The sequence below is a fragment of the Ursus americanus genome, chromosome 23 (genome assembly GCF_024610735.1).
Source record: "Ursus americanus isolate L20-20 chromosome 23, mUrsAme1.1.p, whole genome shotgun sequence".
NCBI classification, from domain to species: domain Eukaryota; kingdom Metazoa; phylum Chordata; class Mammalia; order Carnivora; family Ursidae; genus Ursus; species Ursus americanus.
The window spans coordinates 22,954,114-22,979,917 of NC_142149.1; the positions used below are offsets into that span (position 1 = coordinate 22,954,114).

Genomic DNA, 25,804 nt, shown 5'->3' on the forward strand with positions numbered 1-25,804 from the left:
AGTCCCACGCTCCACCAACTGGGCCAGCCAGGCGCCCTTATACTTTGTTGCTGCTGCTTCTTTTTAAGATTTTATTTATGTATTTATTTGTGAGAGAGAGCATGAGCAGGGGGAGAAGGGGCAGAGGAGCAGTGGAGAGGGAGGAGGGGGAAGGAATGTCAAGCAGACTCCCTGATGTAGAGCTCACGACCCTGAGATCATGACCTGAGCCGAAACCAAGGATCGGATGCTTAACTGACTGTGCCACCCCGTATATGTGCTTCTTAAGTTTAGGATCTTACCGTTCTTATTTTCCTTCTTTTACATAAAATCAGGGAAGGGAAAAAAGCCTCCCTCTCCTATTTCACGTCCCAGAGCCATTAGTGGCTATTAAGAAGCCATCCTACACAGGATGTGGTTAGTTATGTGGTCTAATGCCCCGGTTACCCAGTTAGTCACAGACACTAAGGCTGGGATTTGGTTAGTGGAGTCAAACACAGAAGTGGGAATCTGATTAGCCAGTTGCTTTCTGAAGCTGTTGGTTAAAACAGCGGCTGTCGAACTGAGTGGGGAGCAGTTTTGGGGGTGAGGTTTTGCTTCAGGCAGGCTGTAGGAACCCTGGGCTTCCAAAAACTCTCCTGTAGAACGTTCTCCTAAGAGAATGCCCTTCAGCCTTGGAGAGAGTCTTATCAACCCATCAGACTTGCTCTTATCTTTTTCTGCCTGTAACAATATCAAAGATCGCCCCATGGCTATAGGCCGAATTCTGGGTTAGTCCATTTTTTATGTCCTTTAGGGCCAATCTGATTTCTCTTCCTGCTGGGTTTTACAGCTAGCAGGGTCAGAGGTCGGAGTGTGCTGGCTACCCTGCAGTGCATGGGGGTGCCGGAGACCTCCACAGAGTGGCGAGTGGTTTGGGTGTACACAGGCCGGTAGGTAGAGAAGGGACTATTGCACTAAGGGGATTGCGTTTTAAATGCTGGAAGCCAATGGCCATGGTACTGAGAGGTCCCTGAACTGTGCAGAGAGTGGAGAAGTTACCTTGACCTTGCTCCTTTTTCATCCCCCTTCTGACTCTGCCCCGTATCCCTGCTCTTCCTCTTCTGGTGTCCCCTTTTCTGGTGTCTCTCAGTCCCAGAGCAGTGGTACAATGCTGTTCTCCCCTCTTAGCCACCAGCCTTCCAGCCTTAGGTCCCTGGGGGTTCTTTAAGGGCGGGACCACTCTGGGGCATGGGAGGGGGGGTTTGTTCTGTTTCCTCCCTCTGTTAAATACGTTAGAAAATGCCCATTGTGCTTACCTGTAGGTTGGGATTGGTGCAAAGGCTCCTAAAAGGGGAGGCAATTGGTTGTTTTTGGTTCATCTGCTCATCTGCTGCCACCTAGTGGTTCAGTCTCCTTTAGCACCCTGCATAAAGCGGAGGGCACATTATACCAACAGTTCTCATTTTTTTTCCCTCCCAGACCTCACTTGTCCCCTTTTCTTACCTCCTTTTCCATGACATACACAAAAAGCTTCCTTTTTTTTTAAACTCCTGGATCAGAAAATCTGGAAATGAATGGCTGGCATAAAATCTTTTGAGAAACTTGGAATGCGCTGAAATATCTCCGTTTGCTCTCCAGTTTCTGTCTTTTGATGATGTGAAATGGGTGTCTTACTGCAGGGCTAGAAGACGGCTGTTACAGGGCTGAGGAAGGCTACTACTGATCCAGGGCTGCTCCGGATAGGCAGTTCCAGAGAGAAAATTTCTATAGCTGCGTGGTTGCCCATTTTTCAAAATTTCTCGCACAGCGAGTCTGGCCATAATAATAGCTAATCCTTATCGAGCAGTTACTATGAGCCAGGCATTGTTCCAAGTATGTTACACGTGTTGACTCTTGAACCTTCCTAACGACCCAGTGCAATGGACTACACCCTTTCTAAGGTGAGGAAATTGAGGCGTATGTAAAATGTCAAGTAACTTGTTCCCCTAGTAAATGGGGAACTGGGATTTATTCTCAGGCTGTCTGCTTCCAGAATTTATCTTCTTAACCACTATGTTTTGCTGCCTCTTTAAGACACAGATAACATGAGACCACAGGAAGAGGAACAGGGCTGGGTACGCATAAGCGCTCCCCAAAGCACTTCCTTGGCCCCTGCCTGGGACTTGTGATGCAAGACACAGTGTGGTTGTGAGCTGAGGGCCAGGAGGGAACTCTCCAATGTGCTGACTCCAAGGACTTGTTTCTAGCCCTGTCTCATTTCAGAGATTCAGCACATAAAGGAAAACAACCAAGTAGGCAGCCAGAGGAAGTCTGAGAAGCCAACCAGAAAGCAGGCAGGCTCGGGTTCTAGGGATGATTCTGCCCTGGAAGATAATCGCAAGGCCCCTCCTCTGTCTGGGTTTTTGTTTTCTCTCTGGCTGTCCTTTTCTACTTTGTCTGGAGGTGGCAGGAATGCCCAGAACCAGCCTTTCTGAGACCACTGCAAAAAGAAATTTGACACTATCACACACTGGCAGGAACCAAATATGCAGTTTATTTATGCTTTTCCAGTCAGCTGAAACAACTAGCAACTTCCTCCTCTGAAGATTTCCTTCTCTCCGCCTTCTCTGTGACAAGCCTGTGGAGAAGGCAGAAGTGGATGTGTGGACGTGGTTAAAGCGGGATAAAAGAAAAAAAAGAAGGTGGGATGAGCTGTGACAAGGCAGGTGTAGTAACAGGTCTGCTGACTGTGCCTTTTCCCACTCGTCTTACTGGCGGTTTTCAGTTACTACAAGGTGTCAGAAGCTTGGGTCTCTTCAGTAAAGAGAAGGGTCCATGGTGTTGGTGGGGTGGCGGGGGTAGGGACAGGAACTCCTGATGGTCGGTTTCTTCATAAAGGCAGCCCAGAGACAAGGATATGTGTCCTAAAGAAGGAAAAATACATAAATTTGCTTTTACGATTCAAAACAAAGATGGTATAAAAAGACACAAAGTAAAGAGTGTCTCCCTCCTACCCTCCCAGTCAAGCACTTTCTCTGTCCTTGGAGGCAACCAATGCTATTGTCTCTGCCCTTCCAGAGATATCTTCTGCACACAGAAACAACTGGAGACCCCCCCTCTTTTTCAGTAAGCTCTACACCCAACATGGGGCTTGAACTCATGACCCTGAGATCACGAGTTGCGTGCTCTATGGACTGAGCCAGCCAGGTGCCCCTGGAGATGCCCTTTTCACACAAATGGAACATATTAAGCCTACCCTTCTTTGCTGCTTTTTTTCTTTTTTTTTTCAGATTTTATTTATTCATTTACCAGAGAGAGAGAGAGAGAGAGAGCACGCACAAGAAGGCAGAGGGAGAAGCAGGCTCCCTGCTGAGCAAGGAGCCCGATGCGGGACTTGATCCCAAGACCCTGGGATTATGACCTGAGCCGAAGGCAGATGCTTAACAGACTGATCCACCCAGGCGTCACTTTTTTTTTTCTTACCAGCATCAGGCAGAGAGCTTCCTTTTTTTTTTTTTTTCACTGTTGCACAGTATTTAATTCTATGCATGTACTACGGTTATCTGGCCAGGTCTCTGCTGAACATTTAGGTCATTTCTAGTGGTTTGCTATTACAGACAAGTAACCTTGTGTGTACATCCTTTTTTTTTTTCTCTTTTTTTTAAGATTTTGAGTACTCTCTACACCCAATGTGGGGCTCGAACTCACAACCCTGAGATCAAGAGTCACACATTTCACTGACTGAGCCAGCCAGGCGCCCCGTGTGTATATCCTTTTGCATGCGTGCAAGTGTGGCTATAGGATTAATTCTTAGCTGTAGAGTTGTTGGGTCAAAGAGAAAGAGGAGATAAACAACCGTGTCATTAAATGACAAAGTGAAGCAGAGCGAATGTGTTTAGATTTGACAGAAAAATCCCAACGCTTCTGCATTCATGGCCGGGAAATGGAGTTCTCATCAGGAAAGTCATAATGTCAAACCTTGAGCGACAGGCCCAAGCTGGTGCTTTATGGTTGTATAAGGGCATTGCAGAGTAAGATCTATACTTATGTATCCTCCTAAATGAATCCGCTCAGAGGCTGCTGACACTACAGGGGGCCCTGGTCTGGAAGATTCCAAGGATAGTTTGTGTCACTGTTATGCAAGTCATCCTTCACCCCCAACAGTAAAGGGTGCTTCCATTTCAGGCCAGAAGAAGGAGCTAGAGACATCATGCTAGCCTTGGGTGCCCTCCATCACCATCCTAATTCTAAACAAAAGCCACTCTGCACCAAAGCAATTCCTATTGCTACCCCACACAAAGCAGGCACTCACTCTACTGTTTTAAATATGATGTGGTTCTTGCTCATAAAACACAAGCTATTTTCTTTATTACCTAAATGTTAATTTGATTATGTTCCATAGGAATCTTCATACTGGATTCCTAGTCTTGGCCAACCATATCGTGATACGTGGGCACTTGGGGGAAATGGTGCTCTGGATTTGAGAGCTGGAGATAAAGAAAGCCAGACCCATCCTGGTGGCAAAAATTCCTAGTTGTCCCCAAATATCCATTCTCCCCTTTTTTATTTATTAATGAATCCTCTCCCCTCTCCACTTTTAAGCTGAACACAGGTTCTACTTAGAATAAGTCTATCTGTCTGTCCAAGTTCTGGCCAATGGAATGTAAGCAGCGGTGTGTTCAACCTCTGTGAAATGTCCTTAAAACAAGCGGGTGTGCCCTTCTCCCGTCATTTGGTCTTTCCTGCTGTGTAGGGTACAGACATGATAGCTGGAGCTGGAGTATCCATCTTGGGCCATAAGGTAGCGGAACGTTGGCCACACGCAGTGGAGCAAAAAGGGAAGATATCTGGAACCTGGGTACCTTGGATCATTTACCTCCAGATTTTTAGAGAAGAGAAAAATAAATTTCTGTGTTAATTAAATCATTGTTATTTTGAGTTTTCTTTCACATGTCATTAAACCTAATCCCAACTGACACAGTCCCCAATTTAGGAAAAACAATTCCAGCTTCATCTTTGTTCAGTGGTAAATCATTAACATCATCTGTGGAGACGAAGAAAAGCCACTTCACTGGCAACTCTCGTCCCTCACAGAGAAATGAAGGCATGACCAATGATTTACTGGCGACAGTTTTGATACCTGGGCTTCATATTTCTTCCATTTCAAAGGCAGTGGTGAGATACTCCTTTGGAACAATCCCAATGAGGCTGTTCAGTTCTCCTACCCACCAGCCATACATGTTATATTCCTGAAAAATGAAAAGAGGGTGGTTTCAGTTGGAATTCAGTCACGTTTCTGTTCATGTCTGACAGCGATTGCACGGGAGATTATGTTGGGTGGTTTCTTTATCGACACTACAGTATGACTTGGTAACACCCCTGATGGGATTATTAAATTAAAAAAATCTAGAGGAGGAAAGCAAACTCTACTTTCCTTTTGCTGTCTGCCTGTCTACATTGTAAACCTAGTACATTCGATATTATTGCTGAACCCAAAGAGCATGTCTTTTATCAAGCAGAGTGGAATGGCTTCTTCTGAGAAAGTTGGACACATCCTAAATGCCGGGGCACTAACGATATTCAGGGAGTCAGGTCATAGTTCAAATCAATAATATTTACCAAGCATCGTCTATGTGCAAAGTGCTGTTTGAGTTCCCATGAGATACATAATGATGAATCAGAGCATTGCCTGCTCCCTAGGAGCTTATAGCATAGAGTAATGGGCTTTGGAGTCAGACAGGCTGGGATCCAATCCCCACTTGGTCATTTAGTAGCTGTGTGACCTTATGCTTTCCTAGTTTTAACTTCCTTTTCTGGAAGAGTAGGGATAATATCATCTCTCTCCTAAGTTGTGGGAATATAAATGTCTGATGCATAGTAGGTGCTCTAAACATTAGATTCTTCCCCAAGAAGAGATGGGAGGTTGACAGGCACATCAGTAATGACCGGCAGGACACAGGAGCCCCAGAGAGGGGCAAACAAAAAGAAAGGGAATGAGAGGGTGTAAAAGAAGGGGGGTGATCACAGGGTTGGAAGTGGGGCGCCTTGAATACAAAAGAGATTTTCAAAAGCACAGCAGATGTTAAACACTATGGGACTGCTTTTGAAAGCACCAGAAAATATTTTCTTTCTTTTGAAGGAAGTTAAATTTAGGAATACAGAGGGAATACCACGTATTCCAGTTCAACTGCGTTTGGGGTACCATGAAGCTAACTCTCTTTTTACACACTTGGCTGTTGAATTCTACTAGGAAAAAAAGGAAAGGAAGAAAGAAAACCAGGTTGGTGACACAATACAATTCCAGGCCAACTGGTTATCCTTCTTTTCCTTTGGAGAGCGTATCTCCCCTCCTCCAGATCTGCTTCCCCCACCCTCCCAGCAGATGACCTCTTTTCCACCTTCAAAAAGAAAAGAGAAGCCATCAGATGTGTTAACCTTCAGCCACCAAAAGAGGAACTTACCTGTATTGACAACCACCCCCCCCTTCTCATTAAAGTGAGGGAGGCGCCCCTCCTCTGGTTTAAGACTCTCTCATGATGTGTACATAAGAGCGTCATGTGGGCTTGTATGTCCTGCCTGTCATTACTGATGTGCCTGTCAACCTCCCACTTCTTCTGGGGGAAGAATCTAAGGTTTAGAGCACCTACTATGCATCAGACATTTATATTCCCACAACATAGGGGAGAGATGGTATTATCCCTGCTCTTCCAGAAAACTAAACTAGGAGAGCAAAAGGTCCCACAGCTACGGTTGAAGACTATCCCTCGGGGCGCCTGGGTAGTGCAGTCGTTAAGCGTCTGCCTTCGGCTCAGGGCGTGATCCCAGAGTTCGGGGATTGAGTCCCACATCGGGCTCCTCGGCTGGGAGCCTGCTTCTTCCTCTCCCTCTCCCCTGCTGTGTTCCCTCTCTCGCTGGCTGTCTCTCTGTCACATAAATAAAATAAAATCTTAAAAAAAAAAAAAAAAGACTATCCCTCGTAACATGTCCTTGTAACCCTTCCACTTTCTCTATTTCTTAGAGGTGAGGTTCTGTGGAGTCTGAACTCTGCCTCTAATGTAAATGGCTCCTTCCATCAGCAAGAAATGTGTTCCAGTTTCTTTAGTCTTTGGAAACAATGATTAAATAGTCCCCACCTCATGCCTGCTTTCCATTTCTACTGAACTATCCTAATTCACGGTCAAGCTTACTGAAAGAATTTACTTCACTTTCTACCCCAGCTTCTTGCTTTCTATTCCATCTTCAAGCCACTCTACTCAGGCTTCTGCTCCTTTCATTCCACTTAGACTTTTTCTCCATGGTCTCCTATAACCTCCGATTGCTCAAATTCTATGGTATTTCTCGGTCCTTAACGTACTTGATCTTTCAGCAGTGCTGGCATTATGGACCCTTCTTGAGAGATTTTCTTTTCTTAGTTTCTATGATAATTATAGTCTCCGGGTTTCCCTCTTGCCTCTTTGGTTGCTGCTTATTCTCCTTTGCAAGCTCCTCTTTCTCTACCCTTCCTTTCGATGTGGTTGTTTCCAGCATTCTGTCATGGCCCTCTTCTGACTTGGTGTGCTTTCCTTGAGCAATCTGATATACCTCTGTGCTTTAGCCACCATATAAATGACTCACAACCACAGCTCCAGCCCAGATCTAAGTGTTGGACCCTAAAACCCAAGCGCATGTCCTTTAAGCTGCTCAAACTCAATATACCCTAAATTGAACCCATCATTCTGCCTCTGTCTCCATTCCTACTCCCAACCAGCTCTACCTCCTATGTTCTCTGTCTCAGTGGATGGTAGCACTATGCACTCAGTTAATCAAGCTGGAAACTCCAGAGTCATTTCCAGTCGCACCTTCCTCTTCCAGTCATTCTTGAGTTCTGTTGATTATCTCTTCAGAGTATTACTGGAATCCATCCACTTCTCTCCATTCCCATTGCCAATACCCTAGTCATGTCACTGTCATTTCTCATGAGGACTACAGAAACAACCTCCAAGCTCGTGTCTGTAGCTCCATTCTTGTTCCCCTCCAATCTAGTCTTCATTTTGGAGGCAGAATCATTTTAATGCCCATTGATAAAAATCACTGCTCTGCTTGAAACCTTCAAGTGGGTTCCCACTGCCTCTTGTCAATGTCTTACTAAGGTGGACAAGGCTGTGCATGAGCTGGTCCTGTTCACTGTTCAGCATTGTCATTTACCTCCTCAATCTAATGGACCCTTAGTAAAACAGAATTTGTCTCTGCTACTCCTGTGGGCCGCAGCCTCCCTTACCTTGGAGCCTTTCCTCTGCCCGTCTAGCTTCTATTTCCCTTCTCCCTTTCATGGGGTTCACTCCTCAGCAGTCTTCAGATCTCAATTCCCGGGTTTCTCTAGACTCTCTAGAAGCTTCTCTTTGCCTTTCTCTGTGTGTACTGTGTACTGTGGACTGTACCCTGTGCTTCCCCGGGAATGAGTTCATCAGGCTGCTTTGTATCTGCCTGCCTTTGTCTCGCTGCCAGTCACTAGTGGAAAGTCCTGTGAGAGCTGGAACTTTGTTGGCTTTGTTTTCTCTTGTACTCCCAGCACTCAGCATGGTAGCCGGCATAGACAGGGACCAAAAAATCCTTGTTAAATGAGGTTATGAAGAAACGAGGGGAGCAGTGGGATTTATTCTTTCAGTGGAGCAGATTTAGTTACAACTAACTCCAAGATATTCCCTTGGTGAATGAACTGGTTGTGGCAGGAAGAGAGCAACTGCCTTTGGAGACGGTTTCCCCAAATGGCTCCCTAAATGCCATGAAAAGCGTCTCAAATGCCATGACAAGGGAGGCTGAGTTGATCCTAAAAAGAACAAGAAATTACCTTTTAAGAGCCAGTCTTACGTAACTTCACGTGTCTACCATCCAGCCCACTGTCTCCCCACACCTTCTCATGCCCCCCATTCTTCCCCAGGCCAACTTCTCTGTACAGTCTGCACTGCCTTGTGGGAAATTACCCAGAGCTCCTCAGCCTCTGCCTGTCAGGATGTTTTAAGCTCCTCTCCGTACAAGTTATGTTACTGTCCATTTTCCAACGCTGAAGTTAGGGCAGTTTCTGCCTTAAGTTTTCTTGTAGTGTTGCCTTTCGCTTAGCATGTTGCTGGAACGCCATTTCCACAAAGCCTTGCTGTGAAGGGGAGACACATACTCCGTCTTCCTCTCTCACGGTTACTCATAAAAACCCTAGCTTTAGCTCTTCTGCTCCCTCACAGGCGGAGGTTGGGCATAGTGTTGTCTGATAGTCTTTTGATGAAAGTCAACTTGCTGACACATGTGTGAAGGGTGGTCTTCCACCTGCCATATGGTGTCATCTTCATCACTGGAGGGTCTCAGACCGGGCATTCCCTCCCTAGGGACCGTTCGAGACTCCTGACTTTGGCTCATGCTCCGTAGCATCCGCCTTCCGCCGTAATGCCCGGAGTAGGGACCAAGCCTGGGGAAGGTGATCCCTGCCAAGCCAAAGAGGGTGCACACGGGAAGCAGATGAGGCTCAGCAGGACACCTGCAAAGACCAGGCTCCCAGTCCGTGTGCTCTTGCTCGAGGGGAACACTGACCCTGCCGACCGCAGATGTGGAAGCCTCACCATGGTGCTGAGAACCGAAATGAGTGAGATCAACTCTCTGCCCTTCAAAACAAAAGCGCAGGCAGAGAGTAAGGAGGATGGCACAGTCTCAGAGACTGTAAGTACCCTGCTGTGGGAGCCTAGGAGCTTAATCAAAGCACCTACAGGTCTTGGGATCTGACTGGCTTTTCCAGATTTCATCCCTTGGCTGGAGACACAAAAAGGGCTTCAGGGCTGAGATGTTTAAAGCATGAATGGAAAATTTCTAGCCTTCTCTTCCACTACCACCTCCCATGCATTGCTCCAGCCCAGTCTGAACACCACGAGGTATTTTAAAATAATTTCTACTTTGATGAATTGCTGGGGAGTCCACAATTGCTCATAATCAAAGGGAGAAAAATGCAAATGAGATCCGGCCAAGAACTATCACCACCAAACGTTTATTTCACTGCACAGTGCCAGAAAGAATTAAAACAACATTAAACTCACAGCAATCATGTTTAAGCCCTCGTTTCCAAGTGCCAAATTGCACCACTCTGGATCATACAGATGTTCGTTAATTATGCTAATTTTTATTAAACTATTAAAATGGAGAGAGTACTGGCTCAGCCAGGCAGACCCCAGCTCTGAATGAACTCTGCTCTTGTCTAGAGGTGCTAATTTACTGCATTTTTATTAAGTTGCTGATTCTTGGGTTATAGTTTTGGGATGGCAGAGAGGACTGAATTCCTGGGATCAACGTTTTCAATAAAGTTTGACTTCTCCTGCCCAGATGTTTAGAAAGACCAGAAAAATGCTGAGACACTCCCGGGAGACCTGAAATCTTCAATGCAGAAGTGGCTTTGCCTCCAAGGTGGGGATACATGCCTACCACCGGAAGGGATCGGAACTGCACAGGCTCTGCACTCCTGAACTCTATACACCTTGTGTATGGTAGAGCTAAGGGGTTAATTACACAACCTTGTTAACCGAAGATCCTTTCGGTAAGAATATAAAAAGCTGTTGTAAAAAAAGCAAACAAATCCTCTACATCAGCTCTTGCCTATTGTCATGAAGTCTTTCTAGAAGCTTTTCACTCAAAAACAGTGCACCGTGCAGTTTGTTCTCATCATAAATATTTCTAAGCTTGATTAGACATCCGTTTCCCTCAACACCAACCCTGTTCCACCTCCTTGAACTCCCCAAATGAAGGAGTCTTGAAAGTAAAGGTTGACTACTTTGGACTCCCTTATCTAGTTGGAGAAGCTATTGGCCTAGATGAGCAGAACATTGAATGAACTTGAAATAGACACGGTGCTCACCATCAGCAACAATCAGAAGTGTTTATGGGGGATTGCACACTGCCATAAAAGGATTTATGCTGCTAATCTCCATCAACAAGGAAAAAACAAATAAACAACCCTACCAAACCTGCCATAAAAAGAATAGCAAATTCTATAAACAAAAAGCAGTATGGCCACCAACCACGGGCATGTCGCACAGCTTGACTCTGCCTCCAGTGGTTTCCTATTGCTGTTTATGGTTTCAAGACTATCATGGACCTCCTCAGTGCTCCTCCTGTCACAGGGCCCTGAGTCCCTGTGTGGTGCTGCAAATACCCTGTCAGTAGGTGTCAGGGGATATCAGGGGGAAAACCAGCAGGCGCCTATCATAAGCCTTAAAAGAGATTAAATACCCCTACTCCATGATTGCTACATTTTAATTTCTCTCCTCCCTGCTGGTTCCTATTTGTATAAGCTCTTCCATGGCTCCCCTGGAGTAGCACAGACATGACCTGGAATGACCATCCTGTCTTGGGATGAGAATTCAATTTCTAGGCTCAGTGAATCCTAGGCTGTTCCAACAAAAGGAAAGATCCATCCTCTAGGACACAGATTCTTAAACTGGAGTCTGTGAACCCCTGGCCTGTCCATGGGTGGACATGAAGGGATTTCTGAACTCCTTGAAATTGGTGTGAAATTTTGTGTGCACATGTACATTTTGTGTGTACATATATCTTATTCCTGGGGTGAGGTCCAGAACTTTCATCAGATTCTCGAAGGGTTTATGAAACCTCTACAGCTGATGAACCAGTGCTCTGGGCGGGGGGGTGGGGGGGTGGGTGGATACAATGGTCTTTATGGCCTGAATCTGCACTTTGGCTCAGTGTGGCCTCTCCACCCGCCCCTCCCCCTTTTAAAAGTACAGTGAATGGAAGTCAAGAATCCCTGTTTCTGCCATGCTGGGTTAGGCTTCAGCCCTCCAGCCGCAGAGCCTGCTCCTTCTTCTAAGGCTGAAGTCTGACCAAGCCTGCTCATTCCTTCTAAGGCACCATTGCTCTCTCTCTTTTTTCCTTTATTACTGAAGTATAATTGATGTACAATGTTATCTTACTTCCAGGTGTACCACTAAGGCACCAGCTCTTTAGCTGTGACTTAAAAGTTGCGGGGTCTTCTCAATAGCTCCCATTCAAATCCACGTGATGGCTTTTGGAGCAAGCTGCTCGACACTGTCTGCCCTGAGAACGTTCGTAATAGAAATGTTCTCTTTTCACATTGAATTGGGCTTTGATAAGCCTCTGTGGAACAAGATTCCCGGAAAATGTCTCATACTTTTGTTCTTTTAACCATCAAAATTCACTATACCAGTGCTTGTAAATAAGAGAATTCCTCTTCAAGAGAACAATCAATCAGCTCCTGACATGAAAGATCAATAGAAGCTTGATATATGTATGGGAAAGGCCAATCAATCACAGAATTATTGGTTTATGATTGCTTATTTCTCTTATCAGTGCTTGCGCATCTGACATTATCATTAGCAAAGATGGGAAATTCGAATTCCTAAGCAGAGTAGATGGTAATATTCCAGGGTCAGCCAAAAACATTGTATTTTTACTCTGGATTGGCCCACAATTTCTCTACTTCTAAAATCCTGCTTTGGAAATTTAATGCTTTCTGAGGATATCATAAATTATTAAATAAATTGAGGGCTCTAACTTACCACCCTTCCAACTGCTGAGAAAAGCAAGGCTGGGAACAGGGATTGTTCACCAAAGGCAAGCAGGTGCCCATTTTTCAGCATAAGTGGTTTTGTGGGGAGATTTTGCAGAAGGGAAAAGGAAGTGGTCAGTCGGGTGGATGGTGGATTAGTGGGGCTGGAAGCTGTCAGAGGCCCGGAGCTCAGCACTTGGCTGAAACCTTGGGTAGCTTGGCAGCCTCCCCAGGCTGTTTGACACCATGTTTTAAGTTCTTGGCAATCATTTTCTCTTTTTTCCATTATTCAGAGTTTTGGTCTATCAATCATAATAAAAATGAATCATTAAATTTGCCTCAATTGAACCAGTGTTATTTATTGTTACATTTCAGGGAACTTGCTAACCCGGAGGCTGGCGGGCCTAGACTGGGGAAGAGGGAAAGTCATGTGAGTGTGAGAAAGGGGGCAAGCAAAGCCTGGGTGGTGAGTGACAGCAGTCTGGGGGAGGGACAAGGTGACAACTGGATAGCTAAGGGTTGAGTGTTCTGAGGAGGAATGTGTCAGTTAGATGGGCTGGGGGGTGGGGGGATGGTCTGAGAGCACTGGGATGCGAGGGGAAATTCAGCCTCAAGCCCGGAGCTCATGTCCTGAACTGGGTGTGAGTGGATAATGATCACGTCAAAGCCAGCCTGGGGTGCAGGACCTGTGCACACACTGGACAGTGTTGGCGATGAAAGTGTGTGCAACACACAAGCTGTGCGCTAGAGAAAAATCCTAAGCTGTGAGCGGAAGAGGGAGGGCAAGAAGAGAAATGAGAAAGAAACACACAACTTGAACTTTGCCTAAAAAAGAGAGAAAGGATAAAGGGAAGGTAAACACTTTGCAGATGGGAGAAAACAAGGTGCCAAGTGCAGAATTCAGGAACAATAGACACAGCACCATTTCGGAGCTGATAGAATTGTGATACCATGTGAGACCGGCGTATGAATATGTATTCCATAAACTGTGCAGCTCACAGCTCTGCACCGCTCTGTTCTGCTCTGACCGCAGTACCAGCCTCAGGCACCACAACACAATTTGGAAACAATGTGACGGAAATGTTTAATCTGCTCAGCCCATCTGTGCTGCGTATTTCTCCAGATCTCCCTGAGAGAGGCGCCTTGAATCTCCACATTGCCTTTAATATTCTCCTAAATCACCTCCCCACTGCACTTCAAGGGCCATTGCTACAATATCACAGGTTCATCTAAAGTGCAATGGGGAGGGGGGGTGGGGGGGAGGTATAGGCCAGGATATTTTTTATTTTAAAATAATTTCCAGAGATCGTCTTTTCTGTTTCCTTAAAAAAAAAAAAAAAAAAAAAAAAAAAGGAACGTTATTCTACTATTGCCGTAAGGTTATTGAGGTTGTTTGGTACAAAACAGGGTAGGATAGAGTGGAATCATTCTCCAAAGAATTATTTTTATTAATCTCGATTCCCTCAATTGGACATGGGAGGGGGTGAGCAGATGCTTGTTTTCTCTTATCTCTTTTTCTTGCACCTTGCTAGGGTGATGTGTTCATTTGGGGCTGGTGCCTTCTCTGCTTTATGCTTTTCTCATTGGGTATTGGCTTAACTCTGCCCTGCTCCAGACAAAGCCATCTCGTTCAGGACAGGTATACATTTGGTCCCTGGTCAACTAAATGCCCTCACCAGAAAGGGACACTGTCTATATTACTAATTTCAGCTTCAAACCTTAGGTTTTTCTCTCTTTAAGGTACAGATGTTAAGCGTCAGATTTCTGCCTCCACCCCCCCCCCCCAACTTGATTTTGCCAGATTCAGTGATCTGGGGCTAGAATGTAGGAAGCCGGGGTAGGTTTCAGAGAAAGAGGGGATGACAAGTCGCCACGTTTCAGACCTTAGACAAATGAAAGAGAGTTGCACATCACCAAGAAAATTAGGATTCCTTTTGCTTTGTGAATTAAAGAAATGAATAATTTAATCCTCAAGATTGTTCCGGCGAGGGAAAGGCAACGTCCCAGTTGCGGAGCCCTACAGCCTGTCGGTGTGTTACATCATCTGCACACATAGGCGTTTCCATGACAACCGCTTATAGCTTCATTTCCTGGATCCCTCTAGGGGGTGTCACAGCCAGATCCACCTGCTTTTCACCCTACCCTCGGTGGGGTCATGGTAAGGTCGCCAGAATAAATGAACGCGGGTACTAATGATCTGTTTACTGCTGTTTATGCTCTGTGTGTGTCAGGGGCACGCACATTTAGAGAGCTCATTATGGTTGCAATTAGAATGCACCATCGCTAGATATTTAACTCCTTTTTCTTTTAAATTAGCATTTTAATAACATTCTTTGAGCAGAGAAACAAAATGACCATTTTTCACGGACAAACTTCTAGCTGTAGGTGCAACTTTAATGGCAAAGTTGTGAAGGGGAAAGAAGGGAGGGGGAAAAAAGGCCATTTTTACTACTTTCACCCTCCTCCTTACCAAAAGGATATTTTTATTTGCTTTCTAACACACTCAATTTCCTAAATTTGTTTTGAATCCAATTATTTTGGGTGGTTTAAAGTACCGCACTCTTGTTGGACGGAAATTAGCAGCGATTGAAATTAACTTTCTATGTGACCTGTGAAAGGGGCTAAAATAATTACAAGTGTGTATAAGAAACCCTCTCTCCAAAAGACCCTTGCTGCAGTATCAGGCTGGATTCCGCTGATACCATTACTGGAATATCTTTATACAGTAACTGCAAGGGCTATTTTCTTTAACAAAGTGACTACAATGATTGTTTCTGTTTCAAAATTCTTAGGATTGTCTTATAGAGGATGAATGATGACAAAACCAGGAAGGAAGAATGAAAATAATAGCACGGCACCATTTGCCATTTAAAAACGGCCAGATCTTGGGGCACCAAAAAGCAAGAGAGACGGAACAGAAAAGATTCAATGTAGAGACCCACCCGGTCAGAATGTTCCATAAGGCACTGCTTTTTAGGAATCAGCCAACACCTTTGCTAGGTGTTTACAGATGCTCTGTTTGTGGAAAGTACAGTGAAAAATAACAATTTGAATGTTTCGATTATCTTTCCCAGTCCGTTCCATTTTCATTATTTATTTCCTATAAATCGGGACCTTGCTGAACATAATTCTGCAGACAAGGAGGTGGATGGGACAGCCAATGTGAACGAGGAGATAGATGGTGGGTGCGTGTAAGATAGATGCTATGCGTTTATGAAAAGGAGCAGTATGTCTGCATGTGAACATCCACAGAGTAGAGCAAGCAAGCGTGTAAACTATAATGGGTATTTATAGGTGAAAAAAAAAAAGGTGCAAGGGAGATTGTGTGGGGACAAGCACACCGAGCCTGAAAAGGGTTTGCTTTTTTCCTACCCTCTTGGAATCCACATCCAAGTTCTGCTGCTAAGATGTCCCATGCTTGCTGCGGCTCCTGTGAATACCCAAGCCTTTTCATGACAACGGGGGGGGGGGGGGGGGGGGATTTCACAGCCAGAAGACTCAGGAGGTCAATAGTTGAAAAGCAAGAGTTAGAAAGCTAGATCTTTATGGACATCAAAACAATCCCACTAAAAAAACCCAGAACGATAGAAGGAGGAAAATATTTAAAGACACAGCAGGAAAAAAAAAAAAAAAAGGAGCCTTTATAAAAATGCAGGTTGAAAACGTTTATGCTGTTGTATCAGCCTAGTTGCACCTTAGAATCTGCCATTTCATAAATAAAATACGGATGGCATAGACTATAATTTGGTGATAGCTACCCCAGGACATATCTAGATGCACTTGTGTTATTTTAATTAAATACTGCATTATGGTTTGTGACAACTACATAGCTACAGCGTAAATGAATTTGGAATTAAAGTGTTACTTAGGCATCCAGTAATTTTTGTTTCATTCCTCAGTTTTACAAAGCAAATAGCTATAAAATCAAGATGTTTGTTCATTTACAGATGGAGCAGGATTGTTGTTGCTGTTTTTTTCCTCCTTAATCCTCATGCACGAAAAGAAGACAGAGCTCAGAGTCTGGCTCCCAACACTCTTAGCTTATGAGCCACATCACAAAGAAAAACACATCCTCTTGACTATAATGTGAAATGCTGAATATTAATTGCTGGTATTATGCTTATCTTTCTAGCCGGGTTCTGTCTTTTAACAATTATTCTGATGGGCTGCAGTGTTGCACCGCCAGGAGATTTTTCTCCTTTGTTTAACAGTTAAAAACCTATTTGATTTGATTTTATTAAAAAAGAATCTTAAAGTTCACAATGCTCCTTGGAAGTTTTCGTATCTGGAACTCTTCCCAAATACAGAGTATTAGTGAGAGCAGAGAAACTGCTGAAGCCCTTTGCTTAAAAAAAAAAAAAAAAAAAAAAAAAGCACATTTCTGCATCTAAAAGAAAAAATATTTTTCATTCTGGCAATATTAATGTTTCCTTAATGAAACTGGAGAGGGCATTACAATTTGATATAATCAATTGGTTAGTTTAAATGTCACTTCACTAGCAAATCATGAGAAAGGTTCAGAATATTCTCATCGAACAGGCACAGATTTTTGCTCAAAATTAATATGGTAGGGTAAAAGGATTTTTGTTCAAATCTGAGGATTTAATTGTATCTTTAATGTGTCATATGTTAAGATGAAAATTTTTAAATAGCAAGGTTTCTGAAACCATTGTCTATTATTTCTAGTTTCAGAATCGATATAATCTTTTTATTAGCCCTTAAATACCATACGTCTGGCAATGTCTGCTAATTCCAGCTTTTCTGTGTTCTAACCAATTACCCCAAGTGCCCCCCCCCAACCCCGCCAACTAATCCTATAAACTGCATGGGAGTTACTCCCCTGTCCTTTTGCAATGAGGTTATAATTTGCTTTTAATATTTTGCTAGTTTGGTTGGAGAGCTGGACCCATATACTACCAAGAAACGCTGGCAGACAGAGGTTTGGGGAGGCTGAGCTCCTTTTGAGAAAATTATTACACAGAAGCAAAGCTTTTGTGACTCCTTTTAAATAGAGCATCTCACCGAAATGTCATCCAGCCTCTTTGGCAGATTAGTGAGGAGTTCATTACTAAATCTCTGTCTAATAAACGTGCAGTTGACTCTGGAGGAGCTGCTTGTTATAATACTGGCAGTGGGAAATGGAGGGAATGTCACAGTTAAAGACACAAATTTTCCCCATAATATATTCGAATGGAAACCTCTGAATCCAATACTACATGGGCATATCTAATAAATTCACAATATTTCAGTCTCAACAGCCTTCACCGGTTAGTTTTAAAGATTTATGTGGTAAAAAATTACTCAGTGATGAATATGGTTTATTCTGTGCAGTATTGGAGGTATAAGGAATTAAACCACCGTCTTTAACAGTGAATTTATTATTACCTCTGTCAAAAGACGAAGCCTTTAACAGCATTTGTTATAAATTCACCGCAAAATAAATGGCTGGATTTTTTTTTACACTGGAGTTTGTAAAGCATCGGGCGATTCTGAGTATTAGCCTAACCCTGCCATGGCTTATATGGTTCTAGGTAAACAATTCTGTGTGGGCCTCATAGTTAATTATCTGATCTGGGACTTTCCACCTGACTGAAAGGTGTGTGCGTGTGTGTATGTGCGTCTCTGTGTGTGTGTGTGTGTGTGTGTGTGTGTGTGTGTGTGTGTAGAAAGTGAAGCTTCCTCTCCAGGACAACAGTTTAAGAGTAAGTGGAGTAAAGTGGAAAATGCGTTACTTCTCTTTTTAAAAGATGGGTTTTATAATAAATGGCCAGAGTTTGGAGGATAGGGTTGATATGCAATTGGGGCTCTTGTTCGCAGGTTTATGTGCATGCATATGCACACACACACACACACACACAAGCATCCTCTCCCTTTTGTCCTCTCTTGGAAGGGGTGTCCCCTCATTTATAAAGATTACCTAGAAGGAATGAGGCTGCCAGGGTTTGTTCTAGACGATTGGTTCCTGTCTGGGGGAAAGGAATGGCCTCTACTGAATTTGACCGGTGTATGACCGTTGCCTTCCAGCTGACCCCAAATCCCATTCCCATCCTCCTAACTCTGTAGACTCCCATTGGGGTTAGTAATGAGAGAAAACACCATCATCATCATCATCTTCGTCATCACAGCACAGTGCTGACTCGCTTGTTAACATGAAATGGGGTGGTGGGGACAGGTTCTGCTTCTCTTTCATATCATCATAAATAAGAAAAGATATTTTCCGATGGTACCCCCTCACTCGCCCCCTTTGGTTAGGTCAGAGGTGAATAATTGCTCTTTGACAGGCATTGATCAGTTTCATCACACTGTTTGGGCAGCCTGTGCCCCAGGCCTATATTCTCCCCACTTACTCCCCTGAATTACCTCCCAAATAACCCTGCCCATCCCCCCACACAGCCAAGCTGAGGGTAATGGTGCCTGAGGAAGTCCTAAATGGACACTAGATGTCACCAAACACCTCCTTTCCCTCAGAGCCCTGAAATTAAAAAACCAAAAAAAAAAAAAAAAAAAAGAAAGAAAACCCAACCCAAACCCAACCCAACCCTTCATTTAAAGCAATTGAAGGAATTAACTTATCTGTTTTTATGAGGCTTTTATCACATTCAACTAAGCACACTTAGGAGAGGAAGTACTGTTGCATTCAGATAATTTTTACAACATACACATCTCTTTTGGAGGGCATGAGGTCAAGGGAGGGGAAAGGTCTACTTTCTTTAAGTAGTCCTTTGAGGGAGGAGGTGGAGAACAGGGGGCTTTAAAAAACCCGTTATAACAGACACGGTGTTGTGTTAACACAGTCCAGGTGCTGGGAACAGACCTGTTGCCTTCAGGTAACGAGGAGTTGGGTCTGGAGCTGGGGTCCAGCCTAATTTTAAGTAGCTTCAACCACGCTGGAAGCTAAATGTCACTCAGAGTGACAAAGTCAGTCTATCCTCATCCTCAAAAGGCCCAAAGCATCTACAGCATCATGTGTTTGATGTTTAACTTGACTTTGCCTGTAAGGTTCTCTGTTTCCATGTTAACTGCATTGGCAGAGAAAACAACCAAAAGGCTGGTGTGTTTGGTCCACGGGAACACCCTCCCACCGCAGCTAAGCCACCATATAAGTAGAAACCTGTGGTGCCCAGCTGATTGCTCCGAGGCTGAGCTCCATGGGCTTAAGTGGCAGGGCAACTCTTGGAGGAGCCTACGGCCAACTCACGAGGCACACAACAGAAGCCCAAGAGATGTGGCTTGCTGACTCAGTTTACCCTAAATAGAAGACCTCATTCAGGGACCTCTTCTCCTTTCTAACCAATTGAGAAAGAGTTTTTCTTTCTCTCTTTCATTTGCCTCTATCTGCTGGACAGCTCACGTTGCCACTATGAGTTACTTCCGGAACAGGAGGCTTAATTTTTAAATAGGCATTTATTTAAGATCTCTCGCATAGTAGAACGAGCACCTTTATTACTTAGAAAGAAGGTTCCCTAGTGAGAGACCTTGGAGCCAGGAAGAGAGTCACTTCTTTGAAAGTTGGAACTTGTGACTCATCTTATCCAAACAGAGGCTTCCTATCTGACCTCTCTTTCTCCCACTTAAAATAAATGCCCTCAGCGGTGTGGGTCCGCAGAAGGGCCTCACGGTCCGCAGATCAAAGGAACGAAGCCAGGGCCCGGCGCTCCCGCACGAGGGTCCTCCAGCACCTGCCCTGTCATGCCTGGTGCCCAGGCTGAATGGATTTTTGGAGTACACCTGTTGTTGAACCCCTGCCAAGTACTGATGGCCACTAACCCCCCAATCACTTTTCCCCGCTGTTGATGTTTGGAATGTCAGACAGGACTGAGCAGCAGCCGGTGTGTATTTCAAACACAGCAGATGGATTTTTATATTAGCTCCTATTTCATGTTCAGGCAGAGCGACCGCCACACTAAAACCACAGCCTCCATGCTGCCGAGTTTGCTTCTGTGAGATTAATTCTGTGAAATTAATTGGGACAAGATTGAAAAGGAAATTAAAATGCAGCTGAGTGAACAGGCCTTTCAAACACCTTTTTCCTGCTCTATTCAAACTTGGATTCTGCGGTGGTCGCAGGCATCGTGGGAAGTAATTTACGAGAGGCAGGCTCTCAGGAGCCATCGGTTACGTATGAGGAGACCTGCACAAGCGCCACAATCTGGAACCACTGAGGAGCGCTAAACACCCCGCTGTGGCCTGAGCTGCGTCCCTGCATGGGGGTGAGGCGGGGGGAGCAGAGCTCAGTTCCTGTACCAGAAAAAGCTGCTCAGAAATATCCGGGCCCAAAAGGAACGTGGGAACATCCGCGAGAAGCACAGAACTGCTTCGTTATTAAAATCTCCCTTTAACATATTTTAAAGCCCAAATTGGAACTCAGTGAATTAAGTGGGCATGAAACTGCATGGGGCCTAGGAATGTATGGATGTGTTAGGGGAGGTCAGCGGGGGTCCTGCTGACTGTGCCCACTGGTTACCGTTTGGGAGCTTGGATGCCTGGCTCTGGCCTCTCATCAAATGAGAAAACAATCCATCTGTTATTGTCAGTGACAAAACCCCTCAGACCAGGAAAGGCTAGGTGGATTTCCATGTAGGCCTCTTCACTGGATGGTTTTCTATTTCCAGGTAAGAAGATTTTGTGCTTTTGAGTGTCTTCATGGAGAGTTCTTGGGAGGACAGGCTACCTGTTTTTTCTCTCTCTCTTCAGAGAGAATTTATTGAATTCCTTTTTTTTTTAAATTTTATTTATTTATTTGACAGAGAGAGACAGCCAGTGAGAGAGGGAACACAAGCAGGGGGAGTGGGAGAGGAAGAAGCAGGCTCCCAGCAGAGGAGCCTGATGTGGGGCTCGATCCCAGAACGCCGGGATCACGCCCTGAGCCAAAGGCAGACGCTTAAGGACTGTGCCACCCAGGCGCTCCAATTTATTGAATTCCTAATATGTACCCAGCATTGACCCTCAAAAGTTTACTTTATTGTTAGTGGAAAAGAGAGGAATATGATAATAGTTACTATTCCCTAGATGGCAGGCACTTCTCTACACGAATTCTCTAACTGCAAGCATCATAACCCCTGTGAATAGAAGTTATCCCAATTTTTACAGATGACAAAACAGAAGATTAGCAGGATTAAGTGACTTTGCTCAGGGTCACATAAGTAACTCATCTGTTACTGACCTGCTTCCTTAAGAATAGGACTGGTGATGGGTATTTGGTTATCTCTGGGCTGTATCTTTCTTCCCCAGCCAATCATCCTCTCTGGAAATTTTACTTTAAAAAATGACAAACAGGGGCACCTGGATGGTTCAGTTGGTTACGCGTCAGACTCTTGGTTTCTCAGAGTCATGAGATTGAGCCCTGTGTGGGGTTCTGAGCCTGGCATGGAGCCTGCTTGGAAATCTCTCTTCCCCTGCCCTCCTCCCTCTACCCCTACTTGTATTCTCTCTCTCTCTCTCTTAAAAATAAAATAAAATAAAATAAAACAAAACAAAATGAAATAAAATAAAATAAAAATAAAAAAAATAAAAAGGACAAATAGCTCTCTTCCTTTGGGATCATTCTTGCCCAAAGACCCTAGGCCCTAACAGACTCTCCTGGCCCTAGGATTCTAGGATTCAAGGTTGGAGCATATTTGGGCAACCATTAAGGAACAGCAGGGAGGGGCAGGAGCCCAAGAATAAAGTGCAGACCCAACCTGGCTTCCCTACCCAGGGACCACTTCCTCTTCTTAACCTGCTCCCCCCCCCCAATATTTCTTTTATCATACAAAGAGAGAGGGGAAAACCAGAGGCATTTATGAGGGCCCAAAACAAAAGAGCTTATAATTGAAATTTTTGAATTCGTTTAATCTGCATAAATAATTAAAGCGAAACACATTTTTGTGTGGAATTTCTTTAGCAGTTTTGCGGTGTCAGCTTCATCATGTTTAGTACAGGAATGCTCGAGGTGGATGGAAATGTAGAAGTTATCTAACACAACTCCCTCATTTTACAGGTAGGGAAACTGGTCCAGGTTAGCTGAGCTGCACCCGGTTATGTCTTGCCTTGTGTCTCCTTTCTTTCCCTTCCTTCCTTCCTTTCTTTCTTTCTTTCTTTCTTTCTTTCTTTCTTTCTTTCTTTCTTTCTTTCTTTCTTTCAAGATTTTATTTATCGATATGAGAGAGAGAGAGAGAGAGAAAGAGAGCACACATGAGCAGAGGGAGAGGGAGAAGCAGACTCCCCACCGAGCAGGGAGCCCAATGTGGGGCTCGATCCCAGGACTCTGAGATCATGACCTGAGCCAAAGGCAGACGCTTAACCAACTGAGCCACCCAGATGCCCCATGCCTTGTGTTTCTTGGTGGAAATAGACTTCTCCAGGTTCCTAACCCAGTGAGCCTTTCCTGTCTGACAAAGGTTTTACTGGCCAGAGAGAAAAGTAAAATGGAGATTTCCGGATACCAATTTTTTGGCCTAACCTCTACTTGGGTCAGTTCTTTTCCTCCACATGTGAGAGGCAGGTTGCAGAAGCCAGTTGGGGCTGAAGTGGAATGTATTTAGGATTCATGTGAGAAAAAATTCCAGAGATTGGGAGTTACTGAAAGTCTGAATAGACAAACATCTAATGGTAGAGGGATCTCCTTTTTCTATCTGTCTGAATTGTTTCATTTGTGCTTCTTCGAGGCGAGGGAATGGATTGGGTGGCCTTTTAAGGTTCCTTCCTGTCCAAGGACTGTTATTGAGTTAGGTGATATAATAAAGGTAAATCCAATCCGAAATGCTCCCCAAGCCAACGTTAACTGGAATGAAGCTTTATGAGGGAAACTGCAGTGAGCTTCCAGCTTCTCATTTCCTCCTCTGACATGCAGGGATTAACAGCGTGCAGAAGGGAGGCAGCTGGTGTAGCTTTTGGGGGAAGAAATGCGCTACTACACCGGCAAAGGATGAAAATAGGCTTAAGACCTTCCAAAAGAGGCAGAAAGAAACCAGACAGAACCAGAACAGCACGGTATTCTCCCTGAATCAAGCTTTGATATATTTAGCTTTCAGTACGGGAAGAGGGGAAGGGGGATTGGTTAAAAAAGACAGGTAGGGGAGGCTCTACGTGTTCTTTGGTACCTCTTAAAAATACAACAGCCATGGTACCCGCAGATAGTGCTGTACTGCAGGGCAAGTCACCACACAGCCCCTTCTAAATGGAGGAGAGGGACCCCCAGTGAGAAGCCATTAACAAAGGCAAAAGACATGCAAAACAAACAAAATAATCAGGACCGAGAGAGAAGGCCAGCAGACAGTCTGGCTCTGCCCCCCACCCCCCTTCTGCTGCAGGCACCTCAGACAATGTAAACAGTTAATTTGTTCACCTGCAGGCTCTGGGCAAACAGAGGCCTGGTCACACCTGAGTGGATAACTCGATTACCCCAGTAATGCCAGCGTGGTAATGTACACAAATTCTATTACAAGGCAAACCTTGCTTTCGGGCATTTGAAATACCAATCAGGCCAGTGTCCACTCCCTTCTTTGCTTCCAATTTATTCTTGGTGTATTGGGGCTGCACCAGAACAGCACTAGGATGGAGCTGAGTTAGGACTCTGGAAGAAATCACTGGAAGACTGTGATCTCAGTCAGCAGGGCTTATAGGCTTCCTACTCTTGTGCAAAAGGTTGGGTCTGAATTTGGTCCTCGTTCCGAGGGGACTTGTTGCAACCACTGAAAGGTACCTTAAGTCAGCCCTGGTCTGTTTCTTAAGGACCTTCTGGTATCTTTCAAATCGAGACAAACCCTCGGCTATTGACAAAATAAAGATAAATAGCGAATGATGGGTTAGTAACGCAATGGGTTTTCAATTTGCCTTTATGGAATCCACATACTCATTAATTAAAGAGCAAACGGTGTCTATTTAAACATGTGTTTGTAGATATTGATTGACCTCATAAAGAACTTTCTGGTAAGTTACTTCAGGGACAGAACCTATTTCCTTAGCTCGCCTATGTGGAATATGTATCATCTTCCTTTACAAAGGATGATGCTACTGATCCCTCAAATGGTACCCTGTGAGTTCTGAATCTTCTTCACATTAGCGATGAATCTACAATAATCTACTCTCTCATTTTTTCCCAATTCTTTTACGATCAATAACATAATTTGTGAGATGCTTAGTTGGGGCTAGGGATTAACTTTATGACTGAGGAAGAGAATAAAGTTAGCTGGCTCTTGTGGGGCTGGATTCACTATCTTGGCCTTATCAGCACTTGCTCAAACCAACTGAGCCAACTAGCACTGACTCCCCACCCCCCCATCATAATTATATTACAGTCTTGTTTATCTGTAAATGACATAAGAAAGTGGTTTACTAAGCCAGAATGTTTCAAGAGAATTATACAGTAATAAGTTATGTACGTAACGATGACCTTTTAAGCACCACAAGACCCTAAAAAGAATAAATTGATTGGCATGGTTTCAGTGTTATATCTACTTTATTGCATTTTTAAATTTGAAAATTAGTTCCTGAATCTGAAATTTCAATTAAAAATTTCCCTAACAATTATAAATCAATGGGAATTTACTTTATGTGTGAGGGAGCCATGTAATGCACACCAGAGAAATGTATGACACAGAATAATTTTGGTCATGGTGACTACATCATTGAAAGTGAAAAAAATGATTTTTTTAGAGGGAGGAGAGACAGAGGGAGAGGGAGTGAGAGAGTCTTAAGCAGGCGCCACACCCAGTGTGGAGCCCAACACGGGGCTCGATCTCACAACCCTGAGGTCATGACCTGAGCCAAAATCAAGAGTCGGATGCTTGACCGACTGAGCCACCCAGGCGCTCCCCCCAAAATCAACTTTTGATCCAAGCCCCACACTCTGTGTCCTTACCTTGCTCAGAATGCGGATGAGGTCACCCCTTTGGAAGGACAGTTCATCTGGCTGGTCACTATGGCAATCCCATAGGCCTTGGTAATAATTGGTATAGTCCACTGGTCAAAGAGAGGAGAAAGCAAAGTTAGAAGGACTCTGTCTTTTTCCATGGAGCCCACATTTTTGCTGTAAGTGGAAATCAGTGTTCTAATATTGCCCCTAGGAAACCTAGGATTCAGGGGTTTGGGATGAGATACAGCCAAACACTCAGCATGAGCGAAGGACTGTGGGAAAAGGAGATCATTAACTAACATTAAATATTTACAGATTACCCTTAGTCAGATGTTATTCAATAATATGATAAATGCATTCATTTATTAATAAAAGAAAAACAGGCAGGTAATATTTTACTTGGTTTGTAAGTAAGCAGTGCAGAGATTTCCTGCCAGATTTTCTTGATCCGGGGTCTCTGAACTATCCAGAGCTTCCTTCAAAATGCATTTGAA

General features: G+C 44.3%; 1 protein-coding gene across 1 annotated transcript in view; it reads right to left on the reverse strand.

The window, feature by feature from the left end:
* Nucleotides 1-2,471: 2,471 nt before the first annotated feature.
* SKAP1 (src kinase associated phosphoprotein 1) overlaps nt 2,472-25,804 on the reverse strand; it is a 274,782-nt gene continuing 251,449 nt past the window's right edge. The window contains exons 11-13 of the mRNA XM_045813770.2: nt 25,317-25,417; nt 5,081-5,189; nt 2,472-2,864 (exon numbers count right to left, since the gene is read on the reverse strand). Coding sequence (XP_045669726.1) covers nt 5,088-5,189; nt 25,317-25,417 — 203 coding nt within the window. The 3' untranslated portion in view covers nt 2,472-2,864; nt 5,081-5,087. The remainder of the gene's footprint in view (nt 2,865-5,080; nt 5,190-25,316; nt 25,418-25,804) is intronic.